A 15,066-nucleotide genomic window follows, 5' to 3' on the forward strand; every position below is an offset into this window, starting at 1 on the left:
TTGTCCCTGTAAGAACGGTGGTATTGATCTGCACTCTCTGATGTGATCAGATATGAATCAGCAGCTTGTCAGAGTGGCGGTTTCAGGTCGCTGTGATCCCTGCCTGCTTACGGTGAATCGCTGTGGACACGTCAGACAGAGAGTTTGGGATGTGATGACATCTGTAGACACGTCTGTATGAAACGCTGTGGAACCATCTGCCTCCACAGATCAGACGGGCCTCTGTTTTTAAATGTCTTCACCCTGAGAGAAGATGGCTTTCAGTTGACAGGATGTTGTTTTTTTTATTGTAGAGCTTATTCTTTTGCTGTTTCGTTGTATCTGCTGTTCTTATGTCCTGTGCTGGCTGATTTACAGTGCTTTATAAATAAAGTTGGACTGGAACTCGAAGCTCTGTTTGCTGCTGCAGTCACTGATGACATCACCTAAATGTTGAGCTGAGCGCCCGACCAGCCCGAGCTCCACAGGACGCTAGAGGTGTTAGAAACAAACGCTCAAACTAGCCCTTGTGAGACTGCAAAGCATGCTGGTTGGTTTGTTGGAACGGCCTGCTGAGCGGATGTGTAGCTCGCTGCTACCAGCACAAGGACAAAGTTGCTGATGTTGGTCACATGGACTTTATCAGAACAAATCACATGACACTTAATCTGAGCATGCTCATTAAAGAGGTTCCACGAGGCAGGGTTCCTCAGGGTTCCGTCTGCGGTCCTCTGCTCTTTCTGACGCAGCTTACATTTCCAGCCTCGGTGTAGTTAGTGTGAATGCTTGAAAAGCATTCACAGTATTGTTCTTCAAATCTTTATGGCGATTTTCGCCATTCAAACTTTAAAAAATTCTGCTATTTCTGCTAATGCGGGCTATGACTTTTGGTGCTCATAACTTCTATTCTTTTTGAGATATGGAATTTTTTTTTGCAATATTTTTTGCCCATTTCTGCCATATTATCAGTGGCCTCACTGATTTTCCTTGCCGGGTTGACCTGTTTTTTTTTTTTGCTCAGTGAGATGAGCATCCGTTCTCAGACTGGGAGGCCCGGGTTGAAATCCCGCTCATGGCAACATTTCTTTCAGTTAAACAGTTAAACTTTTTTAACTCTTTTCAGCAGAAATTCTGCTCATTCACCTCTTTTCAGCGCAATGTTCTGCTTCTTTCCATCTTTTCTGCAGAAATTCTTCTCATTCAACTCTTTTCAGCAAAATTTTCAGCTTTTTCACCTCTTATCAGCACAAATCTCAGCTGTTTTCAGAAAAAAACTCTTTTGAGCAGAAATTCGGCTGATTCATCTCTTTTCAACATAACGTTTGGCTTCTTTACCTCTTTTCAGCAGAAATTCTTCTGATTCACCCCTTTTCTGCAAAGTTTTTAGCCTTTTCACCTCTTATCAACACAATTCTCAGCCGCTTCTGCTCATTTCAGCAGAATTGTCAGTCTCTCAAACTCTTCTTTGTGAGAATGAGTTTGGCTCAGTGAGATGAGTAGCCGCCTTGAGACCAGAAGGGCCAGGTTCGAATCCTGCTCAGGGCAACGTTTTTTTCAAATTTAAACTTTTTCAGCTTTTTTCAGCAGACATCTTCAGCGTTAAGGCATCCACACAGCATTTTCACAGGAAATGCAAATTTTTCTAGTTCTAGTTGCTTCTGTACGTTAACTAGTCCCACAATTTTTGTGCTATTTTCACCGTTCAAACTTTAAACTATTCTGCTATTTCTGGAGATGGGTGCTATGACTTTTGGTAGTTATAGCTATTATACTTAAAATATTAAGCTTTTTGTGCAATTTTTTGTCCCATCAAAATGAATGGGAAATTTCCGCAATTCTGCTAAAACTTGCTCGTTTTTGAAACTTAACTACTTCCTCATACTTTCACGTAGAAACTCCATTCACACTTTAAAATGTTCACAAATTATTGGGCTATTCATGTATGATTCAGCTTTTTCATGTCTGTTACCGTTTTCATCTTATCCCTCTTTAAGTTTTGAGTTTCATCTTTGTGATTTTTCAGAAAATACATGCGTTATGGTTGCTATGCAGTTGGCTTTGAGTGGGCCACTTGTCCTTTTTCAATCTTCTCTTCATGTCCAAACAACTTGCTACTTGCTCAATTTTCCCTCAACCCCCACAAATTATACATCAAAACGTAGGTATTTTTGTTGGCTTTCAGAAAATGTCACTATCATTGTTGTGGGAGTTACAGAATTTTGGCAAATCTCCTCAGAGCAACACAAAGTTTCATGCTTTTTTTTCACCCGTTTCAGAGTTTATAATGGGTGTGTATGGGACGGAATGTTGGTGCTAGAGTGAGACAGCTCAACTGCTAGAGTGAGAGGAGCGAAAAAATTAATCTTGAAATCTTCTCTTTAAACTGCTGCTGTGTCCACAGCGTTTGCTCTACAGGTATGATTTTACCCTCAAAATGTAGCCATCGCTGTCCTCTTTCATCCAATGTGTTTATTATTCTAATAGGTGTTATGGTTGTGTCATAAATGTCACCAATGCACAGCCTCCTCCCTGCAACTCTTCCATAGACTAATGTTAAAATGGCTCAGAAGGTTCGTTTGAAAATCAGAAGTACAGGCTGTCTTTACACTGTCGTCACGCCCATATAATAAACTCCACAGGCATGAAAACTGAGAATTCAGTAGACTAGACATTGCTGGTGCTCACGGTGAAAGATTTTTGTCAATACGACGTGTACTTTTGATTTGGGAACGATTTGTTGCGGGCTGACTTTTCTGTTTATTTTAAGCAGCAGAAGTGAGGCGCATGTCTGTGTGCGTGTGTATGGAGCCATTGGGTGCAGTCACTATAGCAACCAGGCTCACACCTGCTTAAAGAGATCTCTCTCACTCTGCCGAGATTAATCTTAAACACTTCTCTTTCAACTGCTGCTGTGTCCACAGTGTTTGCTCTACAGCCATCATTTTACCCTCAACGTCACGTCGCGATCATTGTTCTCTTTCCAATAGCGTGTCTTTCAAAGCTCAGAGATGTAGAATTTTTATACTGTGTGGATCCAAGTGGAGGGATCACATGTTAGTCATTCTGTGATTTAACCCTTTAAAGCCGGTCGGAGCGGACACGCTCCATTTTGCGTAACTATTTTTAAATCCCAGTAGCACTGCAACCACGTAAGCTAGCGCAATAATTTTTTTTGCATATGAAACCAGAGGAGTTGTACTTACATCTTATGCCATCAGCTTGTTCTAGGTCACAGTTTCCTTCCACATATAGCTTTGCAAAAACTGCATAAAAAGCACTTGCAGCAACAAAAACATAATATTCCAGAAACACGCTTTGCCGATCCGATCAGCTGTTTGTAACACTTCCTACGTCCATCAGCGTGAACTATCACATGACCGCATGACCTGCCCGAAACCGGAAGTGACGTCATTTTGCGGAAATGTAGTTTTTTACCATCGTGGCCTTATGAGCCTATACTTGTGTTTTTAAAAGTTATGTTTGACTTATGACTTTCTGTGTCATTTCTGGGATGCTGAGGACTCATATTGCACTGCTGGAAATATTTTATTTTGATGCATATGCTGTTATTTTGCAAATTTGCACTATAATATATTTTTTCGTTTTTCCTGCAGTATATGAAAATTGGTGTATCTCAAAAATAAAACTATGAAGACACTTAAAATAAATTTCCTTTGGTGGGAAACTAGTTTGTGCAACTTTTTTGTATTTACAGTTTTGAGGGATAAGCCTCTTAAATTTCTCTAACTAGAAAATATGTTAAAAAAACAAAAACGATTTTCAAATTTTTTTGTAGTTTATTGCACTTTTTTGCAATTTATGTAATTACTATGCACTTAATGCAGACATATTATTAAAATTTGGGCTATAATGGTTGTATTGATGTATAGCAACTTGAAATGCTCCAAAAAATGGCTCCACAGCATGTAAAAATATACTATAAGCTCTGGCGGACTTGGTTCTATGGTAGGTCTTTAAAGGGTTAAAGAATATGAACTTTTAACATTCATTCAGATGTTTTCTGACTCTAAAATTTTCTTTTCCCATTACTTAAGTTTTTCTAATTTACATTTAAACATTTTCAGCTATTTTCCAACTTCTGCTGTGTGAACATCAGCTTTCAAAAGTTCTGAACTTTGGTTTTCAGGTGAAAATTTCTGTATTTTTCATCTCATTCAAAATTTTTAACTTGAAATTCAGCAATTAATTAATTTCAGTGCATATATTGAGATTTCAGCATTCACACTGCAGTTTCTTCAGAAAATGCACTTTCTAGTTTTACCTGTTTTTACCCTGCAGGGACCACAGCCGCTGATTAATTCCTAATCTGAGTCATTACATGTACTGATGGAGTTCCCCGAGCCTCCCTCCTCCGCATCCACAGCTGATGCAGTGCAGCTTCTTCTCTGATCCTCAGGCTCATCCTCATGGCCGTCACCAGGTAAGTCTTTGCTCATGCAGCAGCGAGGCCTCTGAGACCTCCCTCTAAATGTCTGTGTTGTCTGTGTGTTGACTCTCGTTTGGTGATGTCAGTGGTTAATGGACAGTTGCGCTCAGAGTTAACGAGGTGAGGAGGAGTTCAGGTGGGGACAGTTTATTAGTTACATGCAGGTTTAAACCACAGCCACCCCACAGTGAGGGTTAAAGTGTGGATTGTGTTACCTGTCTGGGTCTCACCTGTATGACGGGCAGGCGGGGATGGTCTGGCTGAAGTAGAGCGCCGCTGTTCTTGCCCTCCAGTGCCATTTTTTGGCAGGTAGTGTGAAGACGGAGCAGCCCGCGATGTTTTCCTTCAACAGGTCCATAAGCTGTTTGTGCGAGCCGCCATAAAACGCCTCCACCAGCAGGATGCGGGGAGGCGGGGTCTCCTGTGCGGGAGGCGGGGTCTCCTGTAAGGGCAGATGAGAGCTGTTACTCACAGATGGAGTCATATACTCTTCATACACTCTTCAGAGTCATGAAACACCTGAGCGTCAGTGAATCAGGTTCGGTCAGGTGCGACAGGTGCACGCTCAGCGTCTGTGTGCAGCCACGCCCACACGCTCCATATAAGGACACATGTGCACCGGGCTGTCACAGCAGGAAATCAGGAGGGTTTGAACTGTCAGAGGGGAAAGTGGAAAAGCTTAAACAGTGGAGCTGGAATAGGCTCTGCCCTAGGGCTGCACAATTTTGCATAAAATGAGAATCACGATTTTTTGGCTTAGAATTGAGATCACGATTCTCTCACGATTTTCTTTTCCAGTATAAATATTTATTGCACTTATTAACTGCACATCAACTTCGTAACAGTTGAGACTGAACATAAAAACAATAAATAAACATAAAAACAACAAATGTCTCACGTTTTGTTGTTGCCGCAAAATGTTGTACTGCTTGAAATTCCGTCTCCACCGTTGCTCGACGCTGCGTGTATAGAGCAGGTAGTGCAACAATAGAAAAATAGTTGCGGGACGGCACTGTGTAGCGTTTGTCTAGGGTGTTGATCATTTTCCTAAATCCCTCGTTTTGCACAGTGTTGATGGGAGCCATATCTTTGGTCAGGTGATAAGTGATAGCCTCCGTAATTTCTTTGAGTTCGACGGTATAGGGAAGCGCTGTATAAGGTTCCCGTTATTGATGTTTGGGTGGTTGACCGGGACGGATTTTCTCCTGTCACTTTCTCGTCATCCCTGACGTGCTCTCCGTTGTTTTTTCCCTGCTAATTTTAGCATCACACACTTCTGTATCACGTGGTATAAGGCTCCGCCCTTGTCATTTGTTGAGCAGGAAGAGTGAGCGCTTGTTTTCATGCAGATTACGTCCCGGATCAAAATGCGGTACAATCGTCGTCTTTTTTTTTTTTTTTTTTAAATCGTTGTCATTTGGAAATGAGATCGCACATAAGTATGAATCGAGATCGCGATTTTCTAACGATTAATCGTGCAGCCCTACTTAAAGATATACCTGTTTGCTAGGTGTATTAAGCAGCTGGACAGTTGTTAGAGTGTATTTCTGTTGTGACTGAAAGCTGCTTGTCAGCGTTTGTGTGTGATGATGCTCAGGTGTGTGACGTACACCGATCAATCTCTACTACACACACACACACACACACACACACACACACACACACACACACACACACACACACACACACACACAGTGTGTATCACTGTTTACAAACCATGAATGACTCATACCAACATGATCATTATGATCAATAACACTGATGTTTATTATCACTGTGATCATTACTGCCATGCGTGTTGTGACGCAGCACTGCAGTGTGAGGTCGGTGCGTCAGGCCCATTGATGGTCCATCGATCATATTGATCACAGCGATACAGGAGTGCGATGGCTTTGTGAGCGTGCATGCAGGCTGGTGGAGCTGATGGAGTTTTCCTGCTCATCACTTGGACGGAGCAGAAGTTTTGCACCAATCTGCTGACACGCAAGCTGAACCGATCACACGGGCTGCTGCGCCGGAGCAGATATGGAGGAGATGGCGGGGCGCTGCGGGGTGATTAGCTGCCGCTGCATTGTTGTTGCTGTCGTTGTGTTGTGTGCGCTCGCAGCTCATCCCTCAGCACAATGCGTGCTGATGGATCCATTATGGAGTTTACGCAGCAGCGGCTTCCGCTGAATCCCCTGCCCATGATTTCCAGTCCGCCTCCATTTAGCTGCCCACAAAGCACTCAGCGCGCCCGCACACGCTCAATCAGTCCATATCACCGGGCATGGCGCGGCAATCAGCGCCACCAATGAGCTGATTTAATGCAGACAAATCTGAGCATAATGTCGGCCGTTATTCTGAAAGCAACTTCCTGTCTAATACAGTCGGAGGACGCCGCGACCTTCAGAGCAGCCAGGCCCACACACACAGCAGGAACCCAGAAACCGAGAGCGCTCTACCCGAAGCGCCGCTTCCTGTCAAACATCTGTTCATTCAGAAATCAGACAACAATCAGCCTGATGTCATCAGTGTTTCCATGTTTACGTCACACGAGCTTAAACCTCTTTTCTGAACTTTCCACAGCTTCCTGTCATCGTCTCCGAGCTGCTGATCAGGAGCACCGACCTCTTCAGGCCCTGGGACCACATGTTTGACCACCCCCTCCCCACAAACCTTCAGATTCCTGATCATCATTAATAACAATGTTATTTACAAAAACAAAGACTTTACTTTTGTCTTGCTGTGCTGACCTCTCACACTGAGCTCTGGGCCCTCACTAGGCCCTGAGCCAGAGGTTGGAAACACCAGATTAGAGCAGGGCGATATGACCAAAAATATTTATCACGATATACATTTGAAAATTTGCGATAACGATATAACTGACACGAGACAAAATACTTTACAACTCCACAACTTTATTAGTGCAAAAAAAAAAAAAAAAAAAAATCACTGTATTTTCACTTAAACAAGCAGCTGTTTTATGTGAATTAAAGTTATATAAAAATGTAACAGTGCAAATTCCTTGCTGACAGTTTAACCAAAAGGCATTTCCAGTGGAAACTGGCCGACATATCCTCAGCATAACCATGTATAATATCCACAAAACTTAAAGGGGTTATACACACACAATACGGTAATATTATGTTGAAGCACAGTACGTATCACTCCGCGAGGCTCCGCCTACGATAGCCGTAATGCTCTGACAATCCATCACGCGGTGCGGCTTCGTAGCTTAGCAAAGTCGTACTGAAACATCTGACAGATTTTCGAGCGACGTGCACATAAAATCGTTTCGAGGTCAGTAAACACAACCAGAGTTCATACATAAGGCACACGGGATTATAAGGGGCTCTGTCGACTTTCAGAAAAATCAAAGGATTGATTTTAAGTGTGCCATCCTTTCCAAAAAACACCGTAATAACGACGGCCCGCTAGCATGCGCTACCAAAAATAGTGCTTTGTTGTGTGTCTGACAGACGAAAGCTAAACCAGCTCCACACCAGTGAAGCTGCAGCATTTTTACAAACCAGTTCTGCTTCATCTGTTTCATTCAACGATTTGCTTTCACCGCCATGCTTTTTCCGACGTGTGCGTATGAAAACAAAGGCACTGCGCATGCGCGTTTTACCCATATTCTATCGCGATATTTCATTTTCCTATCGTTGCCCAAAATTACACCGGTATTACCGTGAACGGTATGATATGGCCCAGCCCTACACCAGATTATTTAAGTTTGTTTTTGATCAAATGAATCTGCACAAACAGACAATAAAAAATGACTGAATCATGAATGAAGCGATGGTGTTGTTTCAATTGTTTTAAATAAAGTTTATTTCTACTTTTCAGTTATGTGTGCACGAACCTCGAAACTGTCAGCGACCCTCGTTTACTTTACTCGACCTCTCGTCACCTTTCACAGTAAAAGCAGGTTCAAAGAAATTGGACTGTTTTCATGTTTGTGTCTGATCACATTACCTGATTTTCAATCAGTAAATAAATGATTCCATCAGTGATGTGAAAATAAATGAATGTTCTTAGAGACATTTCAACCCCAAGGCTGACACACACACACACAGACTGCTATTAATGAAAACAGGAAGTAGAATCAGGTTTGTGGTGCAATGGTGAGATTTAATAAAGATCAGAGAGGAAATTCACATCCTCACACCGGGACCGGTCGATCAGACTGATTACCGATCAGTGCTCGATGAAGCCGGGTTTGAGGGGCACGTAGATGAGGCCAGAGCACCGGACGGCGAGGCAGGAAGCGTGTCAGTAGACGTGAGCTGGATGGTTCCACCGTGGAGCCAGCGGGGGATTCCAGCTCACACTCATCTCACCTAAACACCTTTCCTCCCACTGCGCCTGGAAGCTGCCGACTCACTTGAAACAAAGGGTTAATGCGAGCGGCGTTCCCCGTAGGGAATCCCCCCGCAGCCTGAGTCAGGCTGGAAACAGCATGCCGCAGAACCACGGTGTGGGCGGAGCCCCGACAGCCTCAGCATGCAGCGGCTGGACCGGTCAGGATCAGACAGGTCAGCCTCCACCCTGCCATGACGGACAGAGCTCCATCTACAACCACAGATGCCCATCGCCCAAAGCTTTCAGGAGCCCTGCTACGAGGTTTCAAGACGAGCACTGGCATCACGGCGAGGGGCGTGTCTGACTGCGAAACCGCACACTCACTGGCTAATCTGTGGAGCTTCTTCTCCAGCAGCTCCCTGATGAGTCGATAATCTCCACGACCATGAACACGGAGGCGAAGCATCACTTTTGCTCTAAACCTGCCCCTCCGCCTCCACCCTCAGCCAGCAGTCCAAACCCACAGAGGTGACCTGTGCTGAGCTCCAACCTCGCCACCTGCTGCACGCCTGAGCGTGCTCCTCCTCGGCCCTGCAGAGCAACTCGGATCGCGTCTGATAGCAAAGGTCACGACCCCTGGGGTCATATCGGACTGAGACATGAACCAATCACGTTTGTTTTTTTTTCCTCTCATTATTAAACCCTCAGCATGGACAGTACTGTGCCAAAGTCTTGAGCCACCCCTCGTGTCTTTATACTTTGCGTGTGCCATGCTGAGGCCTGTTGGAGGACAATAATGTGATGACAGTCCCAGTAGCACTGCACCCGCCCCCAGCTGCACTGTAAATGTCACTGTGGGGTTTTCCTGCTCAGCCCACAGTGACTCTGCACTAACTGATGTACAGAGGATCTCCACAGAGCCTGCCTCACTCTCACCAACACTAAACTAAAACTACAGAGAGGTGATGGTCGCGTTTAGCGACACTGTGGGCGTCTTTAAGTCTTTTCATAAATCTGCCTCTGACACATGCCCTCCTTACATTAATCATTAAAAACACCAAAACCAGCAGTGAAAACAATAAAAACCAGAGTGAAACATCAAACCCACTGTGGAAATTCACCGAAACTAATGAATGAGTGGAATGAATGTAACGGCTCACTCCAGTTCTCTGATCTGTCTCAGTGTTCCTGTTTAATGTTTGGATGTTTAGAATCAAATATTATTCTATGTGGTTATTTTGCAGTATTGTGAAATTCATCCGTAAACCATTCCCAGTCTGTCACTGCTTGTTTTGCCGTTCAACGTTTTTTATTCAACTCTGATGTATTTATGTTGCACTAAATCCCAACATCAGTTGCCTCACAGTGCTTTCTACTGTGAGGTACAGACCCCACAATAATGCTGTCAGGCCCCTGTGAGCAGGCACTTGACAACAGTGAGGAGTAAAAACTCGCTTTGATAGGAAGTTTACTGTGGAGCTGGGAAGTAAAAACCCACTGTGATCTGAGATGGGATGACCTGAACATGATGCTGGACACTGATGGGGTGGAAATAAGAACAGCTGGACCTCACAGGTGGAGGAGCTGTACCTGAGTAACGCCAGCAGGTACATGTTTCTTACTGAAAATGAAAACACACCTGAGACACCCCAGAGCCTTCACCTGTCACCTGTCACTAGTGCACCCATCAGCTGATTCATCCACAGACTGGTTTCTCAGAGCAAACACCTGCACAGGTATCCATCGCCTGTACCTCAGTGTGCGTCTGAGCGCAGGTACGGTGTTTGTTGGTGGTGGTGAGTGCAATGACCCAAACACTCTCCCACGTACCAAGTCAGGGCTCTGTCTACGTCCTGGAGTAGCACTATTTCTAGGCTTCTCCGTCCTGCAACGTGTTCAGCTCCGTTAGCATCGTTAGCTCTAAAAGCGTATCACCAGGACTCAGTTAGCTGATAGCGGCTAACAGCTAGCCGCTATCAGGTAGCTCTCCTTCCCCGGTGCAAAGTCCGCTCCTCCCCCACACTCCCCGCCACTGGCAGCCGGCAGGAGGACCGGAGCACCCGCCGGTCTGCTTCCACCGAGGACCCTCATACGAACGGCCAGTTCACCGACAGCGGGACACTCACCTCTGACAGCATCTCCCGGATCACAGCAGAATACGCACGGTCTGACGTCATCACGTCGGTTTAGCCGAGCAGCTCTTCCCGCCTTTTCTTCTGAGTGGAAAAAATAGTTAAATGTAAATTAAAGTCCATCCATTCGCTTCCGCTTATCCTTTTCAGGGTCACGGGGGTGCTGGAGCCTATCCCAGCTGTCAAGGGCCGAGAGGCGGGGTACACCCTGGACAGGTCGCCAGTCGTCAGTCTGTCGCAGGACTAAAATTTTAAAGTCAGAGGTTAAAAACTGCAGTTTAAAGAGTATTACACACTCAGAGACACCAGCCTGTGGTTTTAGTACGCAGTAAAGTATCAGCAGTACTGCTACTACCGCAGTAATACTGCATTAGCATAGTTAGCAGCAGGCGGGGATTTACAGTAATTTAATCCAAGTTTAATTATTATGTGAATAAACTTGAGCCATCGGGGTAACTTTGTGCTGAACATTTGGGGGGTCAAGATCTCTGTCTAAATAAATAAATAAATCTGGGTAAATTCCCAGATGATTAAACATGCAACTATTTTGCTGGGAATTCCTGAAATGAGTAAAGAAAATCAACAGCCTATTTATGCAAAATAATTCATAATTTTATTGGGGGGGTTATATTGGTTGGGTCTGATTATTGGGGGGGTCATAATCCCCCTAACCTCCCTGGAAACTACGCCCCTGCCTGAGACTCACCTGAACACACCAGCATGTGTGACCAGGTGCTATCTTACCTGGACAACAGCTTCTGTTCACACCCAAATTTTCACACAAGTTACAGAGGACACTCACGCCTGTTGTCCTGGGGACAGATGTGGCTACATTTTTGATAATCAGCAGCTTTAAGAAGCAGGCAGCAGGTCACCTGGTTAACCTTTGACCCTGATGGTGTGGCTGAAAAATGGAACGATGGCTCATTTGACCTCTGTGAGTGTCACGCCTACATGTTTGCATACAGTCTGTTTCTCTGTTTTATAAAACTGTTAAACTGCAGTCACATGATGCTGCATGTCCGTGGGTCACTTGATGTTCTCTGACCATCTTCATCACACATCTGCGTGTCTCATGAATACATGTACTTCATGCTTCAGTAAAGGAAACATTTGCACTGTGTTTACGCAGGTAAAACTCTGCAGCTCACACTCACCAGACACACCTGTTCTCACCTGCATGAGTCACTCTGCTTCACTAACAGTCATTAACCAGTGATCAAAGGGCAATGACGGGTCAGCTGACTGCTGTCTGGCTGTTTTGTTAAATTGCATAAATCTTTATTAATAAACCCTGTGAGACAGGTGTGACGTTGGGCTGGTTTCAGGTGGTTTGAAGGCTTTGCTGCGCTCTGACGAATGGTTCAGAGCAGAGATCACTGCACCAACACTGATTTAAAACCACGTCAAAGTCAAACTTTATCGTCCGTATGGCACGCTTACAGGACCCAGTATGGACGTACCCCGTCACACACCTGAAGCAGGACTAAAGTGAAAGCTGTGAAGCGCCGTGTGGACGTCCAGCATCATTCAGGTAAGAGGACTCATGACAGCATCCGTTAGCTCGCCCGGTGGAGGCGGGGATGGACGTGAGCCGCTCGGCAGGTGTGGAGGATGAAGGTGTGAATCACGGCGCGGAGAGTGTGAACGATCACATCTCCAGTTACTGACGACATGTTTGTTTGTCAGGTGTGCAGAGACAGCACTCACACCACAACCTTTATTCCAAAAAGGTCATAGTTTATTCAGGAAATCATTAATTACAAACGAGCCTAAAATAAAAGCCGCAAGTTCATTCTGAGCAGTTTAATCCGTGTCAGCTCTCCTCAGGCTGTGTGGGTCCTCGCTGGTCTCAGATCAGCTCCTCTCTGCACTGTGTGTGAACCACACCTGCTTGCATCTGCAGATAAAAGCCATAAATCACAGAGGCTGTAAGCGCACGTCCTGCTAATGTGGAGAAAACCGATGATTTCAGCCTGAACCAGACAGAGAAACGAGAGCTGCGCAGTCTTCCTCCACCACACGAATCACCTGGAAGTAAAATTTACAGAGTGTTTCTTTTCCTTTCTGGGCCATGCCGTCACAGGCTAAGCTCCCGGAACACGAGTTTGTCAGTTTAAATAAAGTTTATCCGTCAGTGCTGAGCTCATGTTCAGGACCAAGGTCCAGCCTGAAGCCAGCGTGCTGAGAGGTGTGTGTACTGCGGTCAGGTGTGTGTGTGTGAGAGGAGCGATGATGTGAGCGAGCAGCAATGTGACGGTAACACGAGGAAGCTAAAAACGGCGCTCGTCTTCGTCGCTGAGGCGTTAATGAATCAGACCCCGGTGCTACAAGAAGAATAACACAGCTTTATTAAAATTGATTTTGGCTACATTTATTCGAGCATGGAAATTAAAAATGAAAAATCATAAAACATTTCAGGAATTCCTTCATCGTCTTCACCAGTCTTTCATCACCTCTTTAGTGGGATGAATAAAGTGGATTTTTTAAAAATACAGTGTTTTCACCAGAAGCTTCGTATCCAAAGTTCCCCAAATTTAAAATTTCCAGTAGTTTGGAAAAAACAAAGAAAGCAACAAGAAAAGCTCCAGAGTTTTGCTCCGATCATTTTACTAAAATAGATGTTTGTGAGGAACTCTAATACTGTACACTACAGTATGAAATAAATAAAATTAGGAAATATAAAATGAGTCACATAAATAAAATGGCAAACTCTCAAATTAAAAACAAAAGTAATACTGACAGAAATACTGAGGTGAACAGAAACACAGAAAATTGCACAAACGTGTAAACTAAGAAACTGACGCCTTGCTACGCTAACACTGACGCATCGGACAGGTAAGCTCGTCACTTTAATACTGAAGCAGAGGACAGGTGGCGCTGTACAGGGATGGCACAGGTGAAAGGTTTGCATATAATAAGGCTTTCTCTGGAGAAAATTCAACACACTCAGAGGGCTCTGCCTTTCATTTTCATTTCCTCTGCGCTTTAAGACTCCACGTTTTATTTTGAAAATCACACAGGTTTAAATGTTCCTCCACGTAAAAAAACAAATCAGGAGGCCCAAAGTCATGTGGTTAGTTGGCAAAATAATAAAGTCGAATAAAAAATAAAAACATCACAGTAAAAGGAGATAAAATACGACAATAACACTGACAGGAAGTGGCCGAGTGTTCGAGGCTGTATACCCTCTTTTTTTCCTTTTTCTTTTATTTTGTAGTGATTCAGGGAGTGGAGTGCAATTTCCTGAAGTGAGGTTCGAACACAACAACACACCGAAAGTTAAGAACAACATAGCACCACACAGCTTTTAGGCCTTTATAATACTGTACATTAAAAACAGCTTCATTTCATTATAGTGATACTCATTACGACTTCTTCTTCTTCTTTTGTTTTTTGCATAATGTGGATTTTTAAACGGTCCCACAAGCTTCGGGGAGGGGGGGGGGACGCTCATGGGCTCAGGGAGGTTACCTGGGGCGTGGAGACGTTTTAAAAGTTAAACGTTAACACTGATAATAACAATAATAGATCCCAGTGTTATTCAGACTTCCTGTGGACCCGCCTCTCCGTTTGGGCTCATCAAACCAAACTTCACACAAAACACTCATGACCTTTGACTCATCAGGTTCAGGCTATGATTTTTTCTCTTCAGCTCTGTAGCCAGGCTGACAAACAGTCAGAGCTCTTTTGAGCCAACCATCCCTTTAACGTTAACTAGTAATGACTTCATGAACTTCTTCACAAATAAAATTTTTATCATTAGAGAAAAAATTACCAGTAATCATCCCACAGATGTAATATTATCTACAGCTACTCTTAGTACCATTGATGTTAAGTTAGACTCTTTTTCTCCAATTGATCTTTCTGAGTTAACTTCAATAATTACTTCCTCCAAACCATCAACGTGTCTTTTAGACCCCATTCCTACAAAACTGCTCAAAGAAGTCCTGCCATTAATTAATTCTTCGATCTTAAATATGATCAACCTATCTCTAATGATCGGCTATGTACCACAGGCCTTCAAGCTGGCTGTAGTTAAACCTTTACTCAAAAAGCATCTCTAGACCCAGCAGTCTTAGCTAATTATAGGCCAATCTCCAACCTTCCTTTATATCAAACATCCTTGAAAGAGTAGTTGTCAAACAGCTAACAGATCATCTGCAGAGGTTTATTTGAAGAGTTTCAGTCAGGTTTCAGAGCTCAGCACAGCACAGAAAC

At 44.1% G+C, this 15,066-nt stretch overlaps 1 protein-coding gene across 3 annotated transcripts in view; it reads right to left on the reverse strand.

The window, feature by feature from the left end:
- Nucleotides 1-10,971, reverse strand: part of gtdc1 (glycosyltransferase-like domain containing 1) — a 24,888-nt gene extending 13,917 nt beyond the window's left edge. Inside the window, exons 1-2 of one of the 3 annotated variants that reach the window (XM_042213668.1) lie at nt 10,840-10,971; nt 4,657-4,868 (exon numbers count right to left, since the gene is read on the reverse strand). In XM_042213668.1, coding sequence (XP_042069602.1) covers nt 4,657-4,868; nt 10,840-10,890 — 263 coding nt within the window. In that variant the 5' untranslated portion in view covers nt 10,891-10,971. The other 2 variants (XM_005945904.3, XM_042213667.1) reach the window with 2 other exon arrangements.
- Between the last annotated feature and the right edge of the window lie 4,095 nt (nt 10,972-15,066).

The sequence above is a fragment of the Haplochromis burtoni genome, unplaced genomic scaffold, assembly GCF_018398535.1.
Source record: "Haplochromis burtoni strain Fernald_Lab_line unplaced genomic scaffold, NCSU_Asbu1 Contig_465, whole genome shotgun sequence".
In the NCBI taxonomy this organism is placed as follows: domain Eukaryota; kingdom Metazoa; phylum Chordata; class Actinopteri; order Cichliformes; family Cichlidae; genus Haplochromis; species Haplochromis burtoni.